Consider the following 16413-nt stretch of genomic DNA (forward strand, 5'->3'; position numbering starts at 1 on the left):
AAATCAAGACCCCACCAAAAAAAAAAAAAATTGGAGGGGAAAATAAACGGGAGAGGGGGAAAAAAGAACCATAATAATAATAATAATAGCAATAATAATAATAATAATAATAGTGCTTCCCCCTCCACTGCTTCCCCCGCAGTTTGGTTCTTTTTTTTTTTTTTTTTTTTTTTTTTTGAGGGGGAGCATCAGTCTGTCTCTTTCTCTCTCTCTCTTTATTATCTGTGGATTTTTCTCCTTTTTTTCGTGTGTGGGTAGTGTGTGCGTGTCTGCGCTCTCCCCTCCAGCCTTCACCAAGTCCACTGCTGAGCTTGTACCAAATGGTGTGCTGTGGGGTACTGGGGGTTGCTGGTAGCGCTGTACTGGGCGTTGTATTGCATATGCTGTAGAGACTGGGCGCTATAGGCGGAGAAGGGAATTCCCGTCTGGAAAGTCGCCGCTGCCAAGTCCTGAGCTTTGAGCGTGTGGCAGGGCTTGCCGTCCCTGACTAAGACCGGCACGGCCACCCGCCGCGGGGAGGGAAGAGGAGTCACTTCCATACCTTTCTCGGCCCGGGCCCTCTTCATCTTGTAGCGATGGTTCTGGAACCAGATCTTCACCTGAGTGGGGGTGAGGCGGATCAGGCTGGCCAGATGCTCCCGCTCCGGCGCCGACAGGTACCTCTGCTGCCGGAACCTCCGCTCCAGCTCGTAGGTCTGTGCCTTGGAGAACAGCACCCTTCTCTTCCTCTTCTTCCCCGCGTCCCCACCGCCCGACGCTTCCTTCTCGTTATCGGGAGATTCGTCGGCGGACGGCTCCGGGGATTTGGCCGAGGGGTCTTGGCCGCCGCCGCCGCCCGTCAGTCCGTGCACTGCGGGAAGAGCTCCGTTAGCGAGGGGGGTCCATTCTGCCTCTGCATCCCTCCTGCATCCCACTCGCCGCCTCCGCATCCCCCCCCTCCCCGTATCCTTCCCGCATCCATCTCGCCGCTCCCCGCAGCCTGGCCCGGGTCAACGCGGTTCTCCCCCGCCTTGGGGAAGGGATGGAGGCATCAACGGGGGCTCAGCCAGCCGTGGCGAGTGGTAAATCCCCCCTTGCTCGCCCCGTCGCCGCCCGGGGAAGCCCCCGCAGGCGCGGGGATGCTCGTCGCGGTGGTGCCCTGTTGCCGGTACTCACGGGAGTATTGGATGCCCTCGGCGCTCGCCAGCCAACGCGTGTAGGGATTATCGCTATTATCATAGAAAGGGTTCTTCAAAGGCAGCGTCTGAACAGTGTCCAAGGGCGTTTGTCCCAAAACTCCCGCTTTCTTGGGCGGCTCCGGCGTCTCGCTCTCTTCCTCGCCTCCCTCCGCGGCCGAACCGTCCTCATCGTTGGTGTCGGGAAGATCCAAAATGTCCTTCACCGAAAAACCCGTCTTTGTGTTGGTCAGGGACATGTTCCGGCTATAATTTAGTCAGGAAAGTTGGAGGAGCAGCTTCGCCTACCCGCCGTGTCACGGGCAGCCCCACTGCGCACAGCAGGCTGCGGCGGGGGTGGTGGGGGGGACTGAGACGAAGGTGGGGGGGAAATATAATAATCGGGATTTATAGAAAAAAATAACCGGGGGGAGGTCGTGCCAAAGAAGTGGCGGAGCCCCGGCCGCAGCAGTGGTGATGGTTTGTAGGGGTTTGTTCTGCCACGGAGCGGGGGGGGTTGGGGGGGGTGGGGGGCAATTCAGAGAGCAGGAGCAGCAGCTGGCTTCGGAAATAGTTTGTAACTCCAAGGGGAAAGGGGGAAAGACACGCCAAACCCAACCAAAACAACAACAACCAAAAATTAAAAAAAAAAGGGGGGGTGTGTAGTAAAAAAAAAAAAAAAAAAAAAAAAGAAGGTTTTAAAAAAAAATCACTTTTGGATCTTGTTTAAGCCCCTCAAACCCGTGCCTGCCGCTGGAAAAACCCGAGCCATTGCAGGAGCGAACAGTCCATATAAGGCTGGTCCCCACACATGAACCTGCCGAGAGGAGGGAGAAAAAAAACACATTAGACCCGGGAAAGGTTGGCCACGTGTGGGCGGGTCCTGGAAGTCAAGTGGATGAAGACAGTGTTTGCAGATGTGAAATTGCGGGTTTTGGGCGAGCTCCGAGCTTCCACCATTGGTGATGAGTGGTATAACGTGTCAGTTAATTACCGGCGTGGGGAGGGCCCTTCCGCGCGTGTGTCTGTGTGTGGTAGCCGGGGAGGGAGGCTGCGATTTCCCCTTTTTTTGTTGTTGTTGTTTTGTTAAACACACTATTTACATACAAAGAGCCTCGCACCAGCCCCGTATTCCTCACCCTCCTAAGTGTGTTTTCCACCTTGAAAAGCAGGGAGGGGGAAAAAAACCAAAACACCAAACAAACCCGATTATGTGTGTGGGGGTGTGATAAGGAGGGAGGGATGTTGCTTGCGCGGTTTCCCACCCCTCCCGCGCAACCTGCGCGCCCACGCAAAGCCCGGACAGTGCTGTTTTTGTGCGGGGACGAGCTCCAAGCCCCGTGCGGGACCGCAAACGGCTCAGATGGCAAGAGACCAACTTATCTAAACCGCCTAGGTCAATATTTTGGTTGAGGCTTAGGGATGAACGCTGGAAATTAAACAGCAAGTAATTGATTCTAGTTTGCTCCGAAATTAACCGACCTGGCAAAACGCGATCGTCAGTCGCGACCCGGGGAGATCCGGGGGGTGATTACTGGGGGTGGGGGTGGGGGGGAGAGGCTTTATTTGAAGAGGTCTCATCGATTTTGCCTCCTTCTAGGGGAATAAGACCCACTCGTTTAGTTAGTTTAACGGACTGGAGCCCAACAGACTTTCTAATATGACTGAATTAATTTATTTATTTTACTTTTTTTTCCCCTTTTTTAAGCTCAATACCTGGGGAAGGAGAAGGATAAAGTAGGGGTTACTTTGCCGAGCAGGCGTTTTGAAAGGTCGGATCACCAGGTGTTACACATGCGGGGCCGGTAGCCGCGAAGCCCTGCAGCATCCCTGGCTGCAGGGCCCGGCGGAACAGCCGCGGAGGCTCCGACTGCCCGACGCGGGGTTACAGACCGTCTACCCTACACTTCTACCCTCTCTATCTCTCTGTCACTAACTTTTATTTCAATTTTCCTCTTTTCCTCCTACTTCTGCACTCGCTGAGGACCTTTGGCCGCGCTCACCCTCGCCGGACGCAGCCTGGACCTTCCCTTCCCACTCCTTTTCCCTTTTCTCCTTTTCCTCCTCTCTTCCCCTTTTTATTCTCTTCCTTCCCCTTCCCATTTGTATCCTCTTCCTTTGCCTTCCCATCCCCTTCCCCTTTCTATGCTCTTCCTTTCCCTAACAGCCCGGCAGTCAGATCCCGGCCCGGGACAGTTTTATGCACGCAGATGATGGTTTTGTGGCTGGTGGGGCCGCTACAATCTGGGAAGGGGCTTCTCACCACCACCTTTATTTCTGGGAAGGAAAAGTTGCCCTAGTTTCTCTTCCGAAGGAGGGAGCGAGAACGGGGCTGCTGCTGGTGGTGGGAAGAAGAGGAAGCTGGTCCCTCAATCATCCTCATCAATGTATTCGCACCTTCCCCTCCTCTCCCTCCCCTCTCGCCCCCATCTTTCCTCCCCCAGCCCCCAGCCCCCAGCCTGCCTCCCATAAAGTATGTGATGTGGCTGACAATGCCCAGGGATTTTTTTTCCTTTTTTTTTTTTTTTTTTTTTTTTTAAGCGAGCCCCTGAGCACATCCTGGGTGGTCGGACCCGCGCAAACACAAATACAACCCTATGGCTAAGCTGGAAACAATGTCCGCAATGTAGACAAATGTCCGGCTTCTGTTGGAACCCTTTGTCTCGGCGCAGTTTTTGCATTTATTTCAGTGGCGAAATAATACGTGATTGACGCCCTCTTTCAATGCGTCCTAACTGTTGGGAATAAATCTGAGGTTGTTCCTAGTTGTCATGGTATTCAACCGCGCTCAATGGCTATCTCTTCATCCATTTCGGAGTCCTTCCTCGCTATCGAGGGAACCCCTCAGGCTGAGACACCCCCGCCCGAGTCCCTGTTCCCCTTGTCCCGCGGGAGGGGCTCGGGACACGCACCGGGCACAGAGCTCTTATTTCCAGCAAATCTCGGGTTTATCCAGAGATTTATTCGTCACCCCTCACCATTCACCCTTCCTGCCCGGCGGTTGGGGCAGGATGGGATTTTAATTCCTTCCCTAAAAAAATAAAACAGAATATCTGGAATAACAGTGGCAGTCGCGACAGTGATAGAACGTTAGAGCGACAGAACTTCTCGAATTAAAGAAGCCCTGGAGAAGCCAAGCCGTTAGAGGGAATGGGCAGAGCATCCCCGGGGGCGGCGGGAGACCCGGACTTTAAATAATAACTGTAGTAATAATCACCCCCACTTTACCCCAACCCAAATCGACTGGCACATGCCACAACACGGGCAGAGCATCCTGCAAACGTGGGGTCCGACGGCAGCGGGGTACCCGCGGTGGGTGGGGGATCAGGCAGCGGGGTACCCACGTTGAGGGGGGGACTGGACAGCTCAGCCTGGGGAAGAAGGATGCGGCCCCTGGGAGTGCTGCTGGCTGGCCTCGAACAACAGTCCCTTGTGGGCTCCCCCATCGGCGGACCATGGTCCCCTCTCTCCGGGGCCTGGCATAGGGTGGGGAGGGATCCTACTCTACCGGCCGTGGCCACTTTCTCTCCACACCGAGTGAGCAGCCTAGGACGCCGTGACGTCAGCGGCGGGGGGTGACGTAATTGCTGCTCGGACTCTTTGACGTCAGGAGGGGTCGCGGGGCCGGTCGCGTGCCCGAACCTGCGCTGCTGGGGAGGTGGAACCCGAGCTCGGCGGCCATCGCGACAAAGCCGGGTGGGAGGGAGATGTTTCTCATCACCCTTCATGCCACCCCACCCGGCGCCCATTCCCCCCCGCCCTACACGACGGGGGATGCTTCAGCGTTAAGACCAAGGGCTGTCAGGGCAGGAGGGGTCCGGTGAAGCTGCAGGCTCCCCTCGCCCCCCTCCCCCCCCCAGCCCGTTTCCCCAGGGTTATTTGCACAAGCCCCCCGGAGGCCGTCGGCGCGGTGCGTGTAGGCAGGCTGAGTGTCTGCACTCCAGGAGAAGTGCTTCTGAGAGGGGGGTAGCGGGTTTACCTGTTTGCTTTCACAGGCAGCTTAAACACTCCCCTGTTTGTGGATGTGTGTGATTGCCGCCCTGAGCTGCTTGGGCAGCCTCCTCCCCATCTGGGGTTGATTTTGGATACATTAAAGCTTGTTTTGCCCCCCCCCCCCCCCCCCCCTTTTTTTGTTTTTAAGGAGACAGTGGAGATACAAGAGCCGTTCTGAACATCATCCTGTGCCACGGAGAGACTGATAGTGGTGGGGACACCCCAAGGTGGCCCAGAGTTTGGGAGGATTGGCCTCTCGTCCTGAAGCCACAAAAGGGCTCGGTGAGTGGGGGGCAGGCGGGGCGAGGTCCCCCCACACCTCAGGCCGCCCATTGGCTGTGGTTTGAAAACGTTGAAGTGCTCGTGCTGGCTCCATCGCTGTTCCCCGCAAAACGCCGGATCCCCTCCCTCTGATTCAAGCCACCCACGTCTCTCACTTCATCCTCTTCGATGCCGAGCAATATAATGTAGATACATTATATGTAATATATATAAATGAATTAGGGAGTGTTTGGCACGAGTTCTCCTCTATCCTCCCCCTCCCTGCGCGGTTCGCTCGCCCTGACCTCTAACCCATCCCGCATCGCCTCTCCGATAACAGCCGTCAAGTGGATTAGTTTATTGTCTGATTAGAGCAGAGGTGCGAGCTATTGTTTTCCCTCACTCCAGACCACAAATAAACAAACAGAAAAGGTACCGCTGGGTGCGGATCAGCGAAGCCCACACAAAGGCTTTGTCAGGGGAGCAGGTTTGTTTTATCTCTCAAGCTGCACTTGAAATAAATAGGGAAAGGGAAGCGAAGCTCCTAGTAATTGTTATCAGGAGCTTCACCTCGGGACCATCCCTGGTAAGGAATACACTCTTTGTTTTAAAGTGTGGTGGGGGGAAAGGAGAGCCGCATTTCTATAGAAAACATCTTTTGTTGGCCATAAAACCCCCAAACCAAACCTACGAAAATTAAACTATGGATTCTAAAGATAACCTCTGTGAGGTGCGCAAGAAGGTATCTAAACAGCATTTTCCCAGCGCTGAAGCGGCAGCTCCGCAGAGCTGCTGCCTGCTCTGCTCCGGTTCGGAGGCCGCAGGAAGGGGAGTAGGGCCCGGGGACTCTCGGCCAGCACAGGGTCACCCTTCACACCGGCGTCCCAGCCCCGGGGATGTGGGAGGCAGTGTGGAAAAAAAATCGTGTTTCTTGAAATCAGGTAGAAATTAGAGCTCTCTGAGTCCTCTGTCGTTGTCAAGAACTTAATGGTAAGGTGCAGGTTTGGGAGTTTCTGCTGGGTGAAATTCCCGTCTCGTTTCACGGCTGGAAAAATGGTATTGATCAAGGTGTTAAGAATGTTTCGGGGGGCGCATGCAGGGGGAGGAGGAGGAGATAGAGGAAAGAAAGAAGGGAAAAAAAAGAAGAAAAAGGGAGGGGGGGAATAAAAGAAGAAAATAAAGAGGCAAAGAAAAAAAAAGAAGGGGGGAAAAAGAAGAAAAAAGGGAGAAGAAAAAATAAGGAAAAGGGGGAAAGACAAAGTAAGAACAAAGTGGGAAAGAAGAAGGGGAAGGGGGGGAGAAAAAGGGGAGAAGAAAGAGGAAAAAAGGGTGAAAGAAGGGAAGAGGGAAAGGGGGGGAAGAAAAAAGGAGAACAAGGAGGGAAGAAGGAAGAAAAACGAGGAAAGAAAAAAAGGAGAAAAAAAGGGAAAAAGGAGAAGAAAAGGGGGAAGATGCCCCGGCACACAGACAGGGAGCCGGCACCAGCCTTCCATATGGATGCTGAAGAGAAAGCCCCTGCCACCCCCAAAATCCGGCCGGCCTGCCTTTCTCCCGCAGACAATTAAATCTTCACCAGGACATAGGAATCTAAATGAGCTTTCCTATTCTCACGATTACTCTATCTTCTTCCTCCTGAAGCTTCAAAGACGGAGAAATCTTTCCAATTCACCGATATGACTTAGAAATAAGGAGATCCCGATCTTACTTGCCCCCCGGCCACCCTCCTGAGGTGGCGAATTGTAATAGAAATTGGGATTTTTAAAAAATTTCTTTTTGTGGCCCCCTCCTCCTCCCTGGGGGCTCCCGGGGTTATGTCAGAGCCGGAGGGCACATGTTAGGGCTTTGATAAATGCACTTTAATGAGATCTTTGAAAATATTGCCCATAGTGGAGGAGGCAGTTTGGGGAGGCGAGCACAAAGCCGGCAGCCCACAGCCCCCGCAGCCCGTCCCTGCTATTTATTTGTCTTATTTAATTTCACAGCTCCCCCCCAACCCCCCCTTCTCCAAAGCCTGGCCTGGGGCCTCTCTTCCCTTTCCACTCTATTATAAACTGTTTAATTTGACGGGCAAACGTTTCGAACCCTCCGGTTATATCCGTTCCCTCTCTCTCTGATAATTGAACGTGTCGCAATGAGATTAAGCTTTGTCCGAACTATTTCTCCTCGGGAAAGGGATCCCGAGCCGTTTGCCCCGGAGGCGACGGGAATGGGGGAGGATTTGAGGCTGGGGGCACTTTTCTTATCTGAATTAACTTCTCCCGCTCGCCCGCACAACATGGAGGGGCTTAGCGATGGGCGTCTGTCGCGAGTGGGCATCCACGATAAGCCTCTGAGGAAGACTCAGGGATGCCGGGGATCCTCCGAAGAAGACTCCGGAATACCGGCGATCTTCCGAGGAAGGCACCGCAGCTAGGGGGATAGGGTCAGGCTCCTTTTTTTCTAGGCTTCTCGTTTCGGGAGAAAGATGGAGAAAGATCTACCCAGGTGGGGAGGACCCAAGCCAAGCTCTTAGTCCCGCGTCAGGGAGCACACGTGTGGCGCGGCCACCCCTCGGGAAGGGAAGGAGTGAAGCAGGAGGGAGTGGAGCGACGGGGCGCGGCGGGCAGAGCCTGGGCCGGAGGCCGGAGCCATTCCTGGTCCTCTGGCGTACTCTGCCGTCGCAGCCGAGAAGTGTCCTGCCACCGGGTCAGGGTTGAGGGGGGTGGGGGTGTGTTAGGGTAAGCACCTCCGGCTCCCCCCCTCCCTGGTCCAGGCGGAGTCGCGCATCCCTGCCTACGACCGGGCTCTCGTCCGGGGGCGGGCCGTGCCGTCGGGGCACGGGGCCACCACCCCCCCGCTCCGCTCAACATCAACATCTACCTGACACCCCCACCCAGTCCCCAAGCTCCTTTCCACCTGCTGCTCCCGGATTTCCCCCCCCCCTCTCTTTTTTTTTTTTTTTTTTTTTTTTACCCGGAGGACTCCCTCGCCTTCTCCCTCCCCATCGCGGCGGGGCTCACCTGGGGCCCGCAGGCGGGGGTGGTCTTTAAGCGCGGGAGGGGGGGTGCTGAGCCCGGCCCCGGTGGATCTGCGCCTCTCGCATTGTCTCGGTGGTTGTGCCGGGCGGCCGGCTCCTTCCTGCCTTCCTCCTGCAGGAGGTTTTACATCGCCCGGTCTGTTTGCTTTCTTCCCCGGCGGGTGACGCCAGGAGAAACACCGGCCATATGTTCCGCCGTCATAAATTGGTTATAAGCGCAAACACGTCGGTTCCTGGATGGCTCTTTTAAGCCTGCCCCGGCCCTGCCGCTGAGCCGGCCCCTCTTCCCCCGGGGGGCAGAGCCCTCCTCCCAGCTCCCCCCCCCCCCACCCCCCCCCCTCCCACCCGCTTCCCCAAAGATGCTGCTTTTCTGCCGGCGCGGGGAACTTGGACCCTCCCCACCCCTGGGTTCTGCCCAAATCCTCCCACTCCCACCTCACTCCTTCACACCTCCCAGCCTGCAACTTGCCCCTGGCCCAGCTCTGTAACAAGCTTGCCCTCTATAAATCGCTCGGTAGCCAAGATGCTATAAACCCCAAACAGCCAGATGTGGCATGTTATTTATGTGTGGAAGCTCGTTTACATTAGATATGCTGAGCCAAGCTTTGATAGCAGGGGTTTGAGGGAGATGATTAGAGCTGGGTTGCCAGAGATGGCTCCAGCTGCAGCCCTCCAGCCTCTGCCCCATTTTTGGGGGGTTTCTTTTTGTATATATATTTTTTTCGTGGTGATATTACCTGTTTATGGTGGGAATTTTGAAGGGGAAGTGAAGAAAAGGTGATGGAGTGGGAGTGAGGGAGGCTGGGGCTGCCTGACTTTCATCAAGGTGGGGATGAAAAGTGGTACCTGGTTGCAAGAGCCTCCTGCAAAATGTGATCAGCAAAAATGGATAGAAATATGAAGCTGTTGCAGCTGGCCAAAAGGGCTTTCTGGGCAGGTTCACAGATTGCATCAGGTTGGAAGGCATTCTCAAAGGTCATCTTGTCCAACTCCACCCCACTGCAGGCAGCAGGGACACCTCCATAACGCCATCAGGCTGCTCAGAGACACATCAAGGCTGATCTTGATGGTCTCCAGGGACAGGGCCTCAACCACATCCCTGGGCAACCTGTTCCAGTATTTCACCACTCTCATTGTCAAGAACTTCTTCCTGATGTCCGACCTAAATCTCCCCTGCTCCAGTTTCAAACCATTGCCCCTTGTCCTATTGCTAGAAGCCCTTCCAACCAGCCCTTCCCCAGCCTTCCTGTAGGTCTCCTTCAGATATTGAAATGCAGCTATAAGGTCTCCCAAGAGCCTTCCCTTCTCCATCTCCCAAAGGATGTTGTTTTGGTAATCACTGCCAGTGTAACCCTAGTGGGTTTGTCCACATTGGCCTGGTGAAGTCATGAAGAATTAAGCCCCATGCAGCAAAAGGTTGTGTTGCCTCATTTTTAGAAATTTTCATATGTTTTTCAGACATTTCAGGCATGCCTCAGGTATTTTCAGGAAAGGTCCCCCCTCGTGTCTCTCTTACACCAAGTCCTCTTGAAGATGGGGATCACTGGTGACTGCTGAGGCTAGAGAGAAGGTCAGGGGCCCTTCTCCATCTCACCTCATCTGAATTCTCTCCACCACCTGCTGCTAGAGAGACCTTGGACTCCTCTGTGAAAATCCCCAGGGCCCAGGACAGATATCTCTTAGCTAAATACCCCAGTCACAGGCAGCTCTAACAGAGCTGCCTGCAGATAAAGTGATTGATCCTTATACTAATCAATAAAGATCTTGTTCTGAGCAATTAATAACTTGGCCAAGCTTGTTCTATTTGGATAAAGAAGTGCCCAGATTGATGACTGAGGGGGATGGTAACTTAGGAAGAAAATGAAAGTCCTGTGGCTGACATCAAAATAGAAATATAAATAGTTAACTCTTTACTTACATACCTGTGGAGTCTTCAGCTTTCAGAATGTGAAATTCAATCTGGCTGTCCTGGACATGTCTTATCACATTCCCAAGTAAATGAAAGGGATCTGAGCTTGAGCTTCTCTACATTTAGTTATACATCTTTATAATGGATGTGAGCCTGTAGATGCATCAGCCCTGCAGGCCCCTCTGAGGCAGAGCCTGCTGTGTCCTGGGGGGTTCTACCTTCTCCCCAGCACACTCACAGCTCAGCAGGAGGAGGTGGAGCATGGGAGAAAGGCAAGGGTGCAAGGGTTGGATTTGGAGCAGAGTCAGAGGTGAGAAAACTGGGACTGGAGCAGAGAGGGAGAATGAGGATGGGAGCAGGCAGATGAGGTGGAGCCCCCAGATGATGGGACTGGAAGTGGGGAGAGGAGAAAGGTGATCTGTAGTTACAGGAGTGACAAACTGCCTCACTGTTTTATTAGCAAACCCATTTTAGATTTGTTACTGGAAGCAAACCTTTATGGAGGGCTTGTGGGTGCCTGATGCCTCTGTCCCACCACCCTCTGGAACTGCTGGAAGTCGGACTGTCGGGCTGTGGACAGTGTGGATCTCCACAGCAAACCCATGTGGCCTTCCACTCAGTTGTGGAAATTGAGTCTTTATTGTTCAGGCAAAAAACAGACTGGGAGGTTTGGGAGGGTTTGTTTCACAGGTGGGGGAAGTTTTTAGACATTTATTCATTTGCAGCTTCAGGAGAAAAAGGTGGAAGAGTTGAGCTCAGAATACATTTCCTGGGTGGGTTTGTTCTCTCCTTCTTGAAGACCCCCAATAATTGTAACAGGTGTGTTAGAGAAGGCTGGGCTTTCAAACCATGAATGGGGAAGAGCTGATGGATCCCTTCCAGTTCTGGGGAGAGAATAAATGATACTGAACCAGTGATAAGCTCAACCCTGCCTCACAATCTGGCACCCTCCCCATCTCCTCCTCTATCTGCAGCTCTGTGGGACAGCAGATGTCTCCTTCCCCCATCTGTCCCCATCACCCTCTCTCCCAGCACCCAACACTCAACACATTGCCCATCTTGAAGAGGAAGGGAAAATCCTGATCCTAAAAGATCCTGCTCAGAGCCTCTCTGCTCGGCAGGTGTGCAATGTGGACATCTGGACCCTGGGTTGAAGGACTGGGATGGGCTCCACCTTGTTACAGGGTGGCTAGTTCCAAGTATTGTCAGTCACAGCCTCGACTTCTCTTGTGCAGGGTCTCTTTGTGCCCCTGGTTCTGGATAGGATAGTGAGTTGCAAGTCTTCATGTCCCAGAGCAGAGGAAAAGAGCTTTGCCCATTTCAAGCCTTAACCAACTTCTCATCAGACTCTTGCAGCTGCAGGGGTGAAGGAGCTCCTCCTGCTCATTGCAAGGCACCAACCCTTAGCTACTGCTGGTGCAGGTTTTGAGGCAGTTCAGGGTGCCTTGGCCCTGTTAATAACTCCCTTCCAGTATTTCATGTGCATGATGCCCAGTGCCCCCCAGGGGCAATCACTGGGTTGATGCAGTCAAGGTATGGCATCAGCACTACATGCAGATGGACTTGTGCTCCCACATGCCCATTCCCAGTCTTTTTGAGCCAGCCCACATCATCCAGAGGATGCTCTGATGGTGTGCAGGGGGAATCAAAGGGAACTGAAGATGCTTAGGCTGCTGTCATGCAACCACAGACTCTGGGGAGAACACTTCACAGGAGCTGGGCTTCAGGTTTTGGTCCCTAGAGTGTGGATGTCTCTGTCAGTTCATAGGATCATAGGATTTTAGGGGTTGGAAGGGACCTTTGAAGATCATCAAGTCCAACCCTCCTGCCAGAGCAGGACCATAGAATCCAGCACAGGTCACACATACAGATGGATCTTGAAAGTCTCCAGAGGAGATGACTCCACAACCTCTCTGGGCAGCCTGTTCCAGTGCTCTGTGATCCTCCCAGTGAAGAAGTTCCTCCTCATGTTGAGGTGGAACCTCCTGTGCTGGAGTTTCTATCCATTGCCCCTTGCCCTATCCCAGGGTGCAACTGAGCACAGCCTGTCCCTTCATTCCTGACCCCCAGCCCTCAGATATTTATAGACATTGATTAAATCCCCTCTCAGTCTTCTCTTCTCCAGACTAACCAGCCCCAGGTCTCTCAGTCCATAAGGCAGTGCTCCAGTCCCTTAACCATCCTGGTGACTCTCCCCAGCAGATCCCTGTCCTTCTTGAACTGGAGATCCCAAAACTGGAAGCAATATTCCAGGTAAGGTCTCATCAGGGCAGAGTTAAGACCAGCCTGAGCTGGTTGCACAAACTAAGCCAGTCATGAGTCCAAGCATTCTACAGAGGTCCCAGAACCTTGGGACAAATCTTTTATTGCAAATCAAAGGGTGATGCTAAATATGGTGTCTGGGCTTGGGCTGCTCAGGGTTGATCAGCCATAATTTCATGGGCTGAAGGAATATATTTTCACTTTTCCTCTACACATGCCCACTCCTTTCACAAATATGAAGGAAGTCAAAGTGACCAGAAGGATCTTCTCCCCTCTGAGAGAGGTTGAGGGCTCTGGGGAGGTGCTCATATGGCACTGTGTGCCAGGACATAGAATCATGGAATGGTTTGAGTTGGAAGGGACCTTTGAAAGTCATCTAGTCCAACTACTCTGCAGTGAGCAGGGACATCTGTAATTAGATCAGGTTGCTCAGACACCTGACCAATCTGCCCTGTAATGTTTCCAGGGATGGGGCATCTACCACCTCTCCGGGCAACCTGGGCCAACGTCTCACTACTTCACTGTGAAAAATTTCTTCCTTATCTGTGGTCTGAATCTGCCCTCTTTCAGTTTAAAGCCATCACCTTTTGTCCTGTCACAAATGTCAGGGTTTGTTGAAGAGTTTCTATGAAGTCTGGGATCAGTTGTCTCTTGTTCCCGCCTGGATTTTATTATGAGTAAAGGAGACAACTCATTTACCACCTGAACTTTTGGTGCTGGGGACAGTGATGAGGGAGATGGGAGAGGGGAGGAAGGAGTAACACCCCCCCCATGCCTCTTTAACAACCCCCACTCATGGTGAGTCGGGTGAGCAGTGTGTTTGAGGAGCCAGAAGCCTATCTGTGCTGGCAGAGCTGAGGCGTGTACACACCTGGGGTTAACAGATGGCCATGGGCTGGCCCTGGGGGTGAGCACACAGCACAATCTGGCAGCAGCAGAGCCTCATTCCTGGGACAGCAATCTTCTCTGGCTCTTGTCCATAGTGTCTCTGGTGGCTGGAAGTGGGGAGGGGAAGGATGAACTCTATGTGGATCACCCCTGTCAGCCAGGCTTGGTTTGGATTCTGTTGGATTTTTTCCCTTGAAGTTGTAGTGATAGGGTGCAGGAGCAAGTGTTGGTGGAACCTGGTGGGACACAGAGGTTGGTGTAGGTTTGATGGAGATAAGGCAGGTTCAAGTCATGACATCTGTACTCAGACACCAGCCATGGAAGATGTTATGTGTTGGTGGGGAGCAGAGGAGTCCTGTAACATAAGCAGTTTTGCACAAGCTCTGGAGACTCCCTGTGGGCTTGTTCCAGTCTCACCTGCCCAGCAGCTTTCCCAGTGTTTTCAAGTGAAGGTCTATGTTCATGGTGAGGAGTTGTCAGCCCAAAAAGCAAGGGTGGGATCTCCTGGTGATACCCATAATACTCCCATTCAGAGTGATTTTCTTCTCCTCTCTTGCCAAATCCCATCCAGTCACTTTCCCCATAGCTAATCTTGGTCTTCCTATGTGCACCCAAGCCTTTAGTATGATACCTGCTGTGGCAATGTTTGACTTAGTATTCCCATGGAAGTTGCTCTGGATGGTGATTTAATGGCCAGTGGTGGTGTTAGGTTGATGGTTGGACCTGATGACCTTAGAGGTCTTTTCCAACCAAAACAATTCTATCATTCAGCTCTCAGCAGACCTGCCATAAAAAAACCAAACAAAAACCAACCCATGTGTCCATCTGTTCAAACTCACCTCTCTCCCACCAACAGGAGAGTTTGTCCAGTTTTGCTAACCTGGAGCAGGTTCACTGGGGTACAGGAATAGGTGTGAAAGAACCAACACAGGTGGGAAAAAAGAAAAAAAAAGAAAAAAAAAAAAGAAATCCAAGGGATAGAAAGTGACATTGATGTTGTAAACCCTGTGAGTGACATGGGAACCAACTGGGAAGCCAGAGATAAGGAGCATATCATGGGCCCCACATCAATCACTTGTCCATCTCCAGACGCCCAGACCCCGGATGGGAGCATGGTGGCTGCGGCGTCACTGTCAGCAGGGATCAAGGAGGATGTTGGTTGGAGCTGCTGCTGACACAGGTTGAGGTGCTGCTGCCTGGCATCAAAGGAGAAATGGCAGGAGTGGCTGGCAAGATGAGAGTGGCATCTTGGGAGATGCCCAGGGAGGGTTTATTCGACCTAATATCATCCACAGTGCATTGATGGAGATGGGACTTGCTGGCTACATAATCTGGGAGTTTATGGAGTGCTTCTTAGCTCATAATCTGGGAGCTGCAACAAAGTGCTGCAGAGCTCATTTTCCATCTGTCTTCATAGATCCATAGGATATTTTGGGTTGGAAGGGACCTTAAAGATCATCCAGTTCCATCTCCCCCTGCCATGGGCAGGGACACCTTCCACTAGCCCAGGTTGCTCAAGGCCTCATCCAGCCTGGCCTTGAACACCTCCAGGGAGGGGGCATCGACAGCCTCCTTGGGCAGCCTGTTCCAGTGTCTCACCACCCATCCTGCAAAGGATTTCTTTCTAATCTCCAGTCTAAATATGCTCTCCTCATGCTTCAATCCATTCCCTCTCATTCATTTTCATCACTTTCCAGTTGTTTTCATCACTTCTCAGCTGATCTTGCCCCTTGGTGATGGTGGAAGCACTGACTGCCAACCCTCCCAGGTCCATCTGCTGCACAGTGGTGAAAGCCCAGCCAGAGCAGGCCATCAGCACCATCTTCTTCAAGGACATCCCTGGGAAAAATGTGACACGTCCAAAGGGACAGCATGAGGGAGAATACTGCAGGGGTTGTTCAAAGTTGGGCTGGGAGGGGGCTTACTGCCTGGGTTCCCTCGTTACCATGGAAACAGGATACAAACCTAGTGATAAGAAGAGAGGAGCTCTGTCCTCAGTGGAACAGTGCAGCTCTTGTGGGGGATGGACAAGCCCTGCTCCCTACAGCTCTGTACCTTGAAGCCCAGCATTTAGGAAGGAGATGGAGAGCAGGAGGAGCTGCAAATGGGGGGAAGAGGAATGGAGGAGGCTCTGAGATCTGTGATAGCCCCAGCAGGATTTTGCAGTCAGAACCATCTGGAGAAGAACATCTGAGCTGCCTTTCCTGAGAGGAAACTTCACCAGGTTTCCCTCATCAAGGCCCCTCCTGAGCCCAGGGAAAGGGCCCTCCTTGCATGCAAGGGCCAAACAGAGGCTGCCCACACTTCCTACACCCCTCTGCATATTCACCCTCCACCCACCCTGAGAAGTACATAAGTCCTGCCTGGGGGCTTGCTTCAGTTTAGCTTCCCAGACTGTTCTCTCACTGGAGCTTTTGGCAGATGCTGATACCCAAAAACAGGTGAGCAGAAGGCAAGGTAAAGGTGGTGTGAATGTTACACATTAACAGTGTGAGTGACTGCTCTTTCCTTCTGTCTCCTCACTGTTCCTATTACCAGGGACCTTGGTGTGGCTGCTCTGGCTAATGTGTAATCCCAGATATTCGTTGCTGCCTTCCATGAGGATGTCCTAGTAGCTAAGGTGGCTTGGTGAGCTGGGGGATGTGTCTGCAGGAGGAGGTGACATGTGCTGGGGAGACTGTTTGATTTTCTTGATCTTTATGAATAAATGATGTTTTATGTTCCAGTGCCCCTAAATGCTTCTTGCTAGGCAGAAAGCCACCCCAGGGAGCTCTTGCAGCAAACTCAACTTAAATTGAGTCTGGTTTTCTGCTAAAAGTTGGCTACTGAGGTGCTGGTGCTTCCTCTGTCTGGTCCACGTGGTCATGTTCTGAGGGGGAATTGCAGATATTGAATTGTTGGAGCTGTGAGTGGTAGAGTGAATATGTGCT

The 16413-nt window shown here is 52.8% G+C and overlaps 1 protein-coding gene across 1 annotated transcript; it reads right to left on the reverse strand.

Moving 5' to 3' along the window:
* Positions 1-290: 290 nt before the first annotated feature.
* NKX2-2 (NK2 homeobox 2) lies at positions 291-1414 on the reverse strand. The gene is made up of 2 exons (XM_054383810.1): positions 1156-1414; positions 291-850 (listed from the first exon to the last, which is right to left on the reverse strand). The coding sequence occupies exons 1-2, from the start codon at positions 1412-1414 to the stop codon at positions 291-293; spliced, it is 819 nt and encodes a 272-aa protein (XP_054239785.1).
* Between the last annotated feature and the right edge of the window lie 14999 nt (positions 1415-16413).

This window comes from Indicator indicator, chromosome 9 (genome assembly GCF_027791375.1).
Source record: "Indicator indicator isolate 239-I01 chromosome 9, UM_Iind_1.1, whole genome shotgun sequence".
NCBI classification, from domain to species: Eukaryota; Metazoa; Chordata; class Aves; order Piciformes; family Indicatoridae; genus Indicator; species Indicator indicator.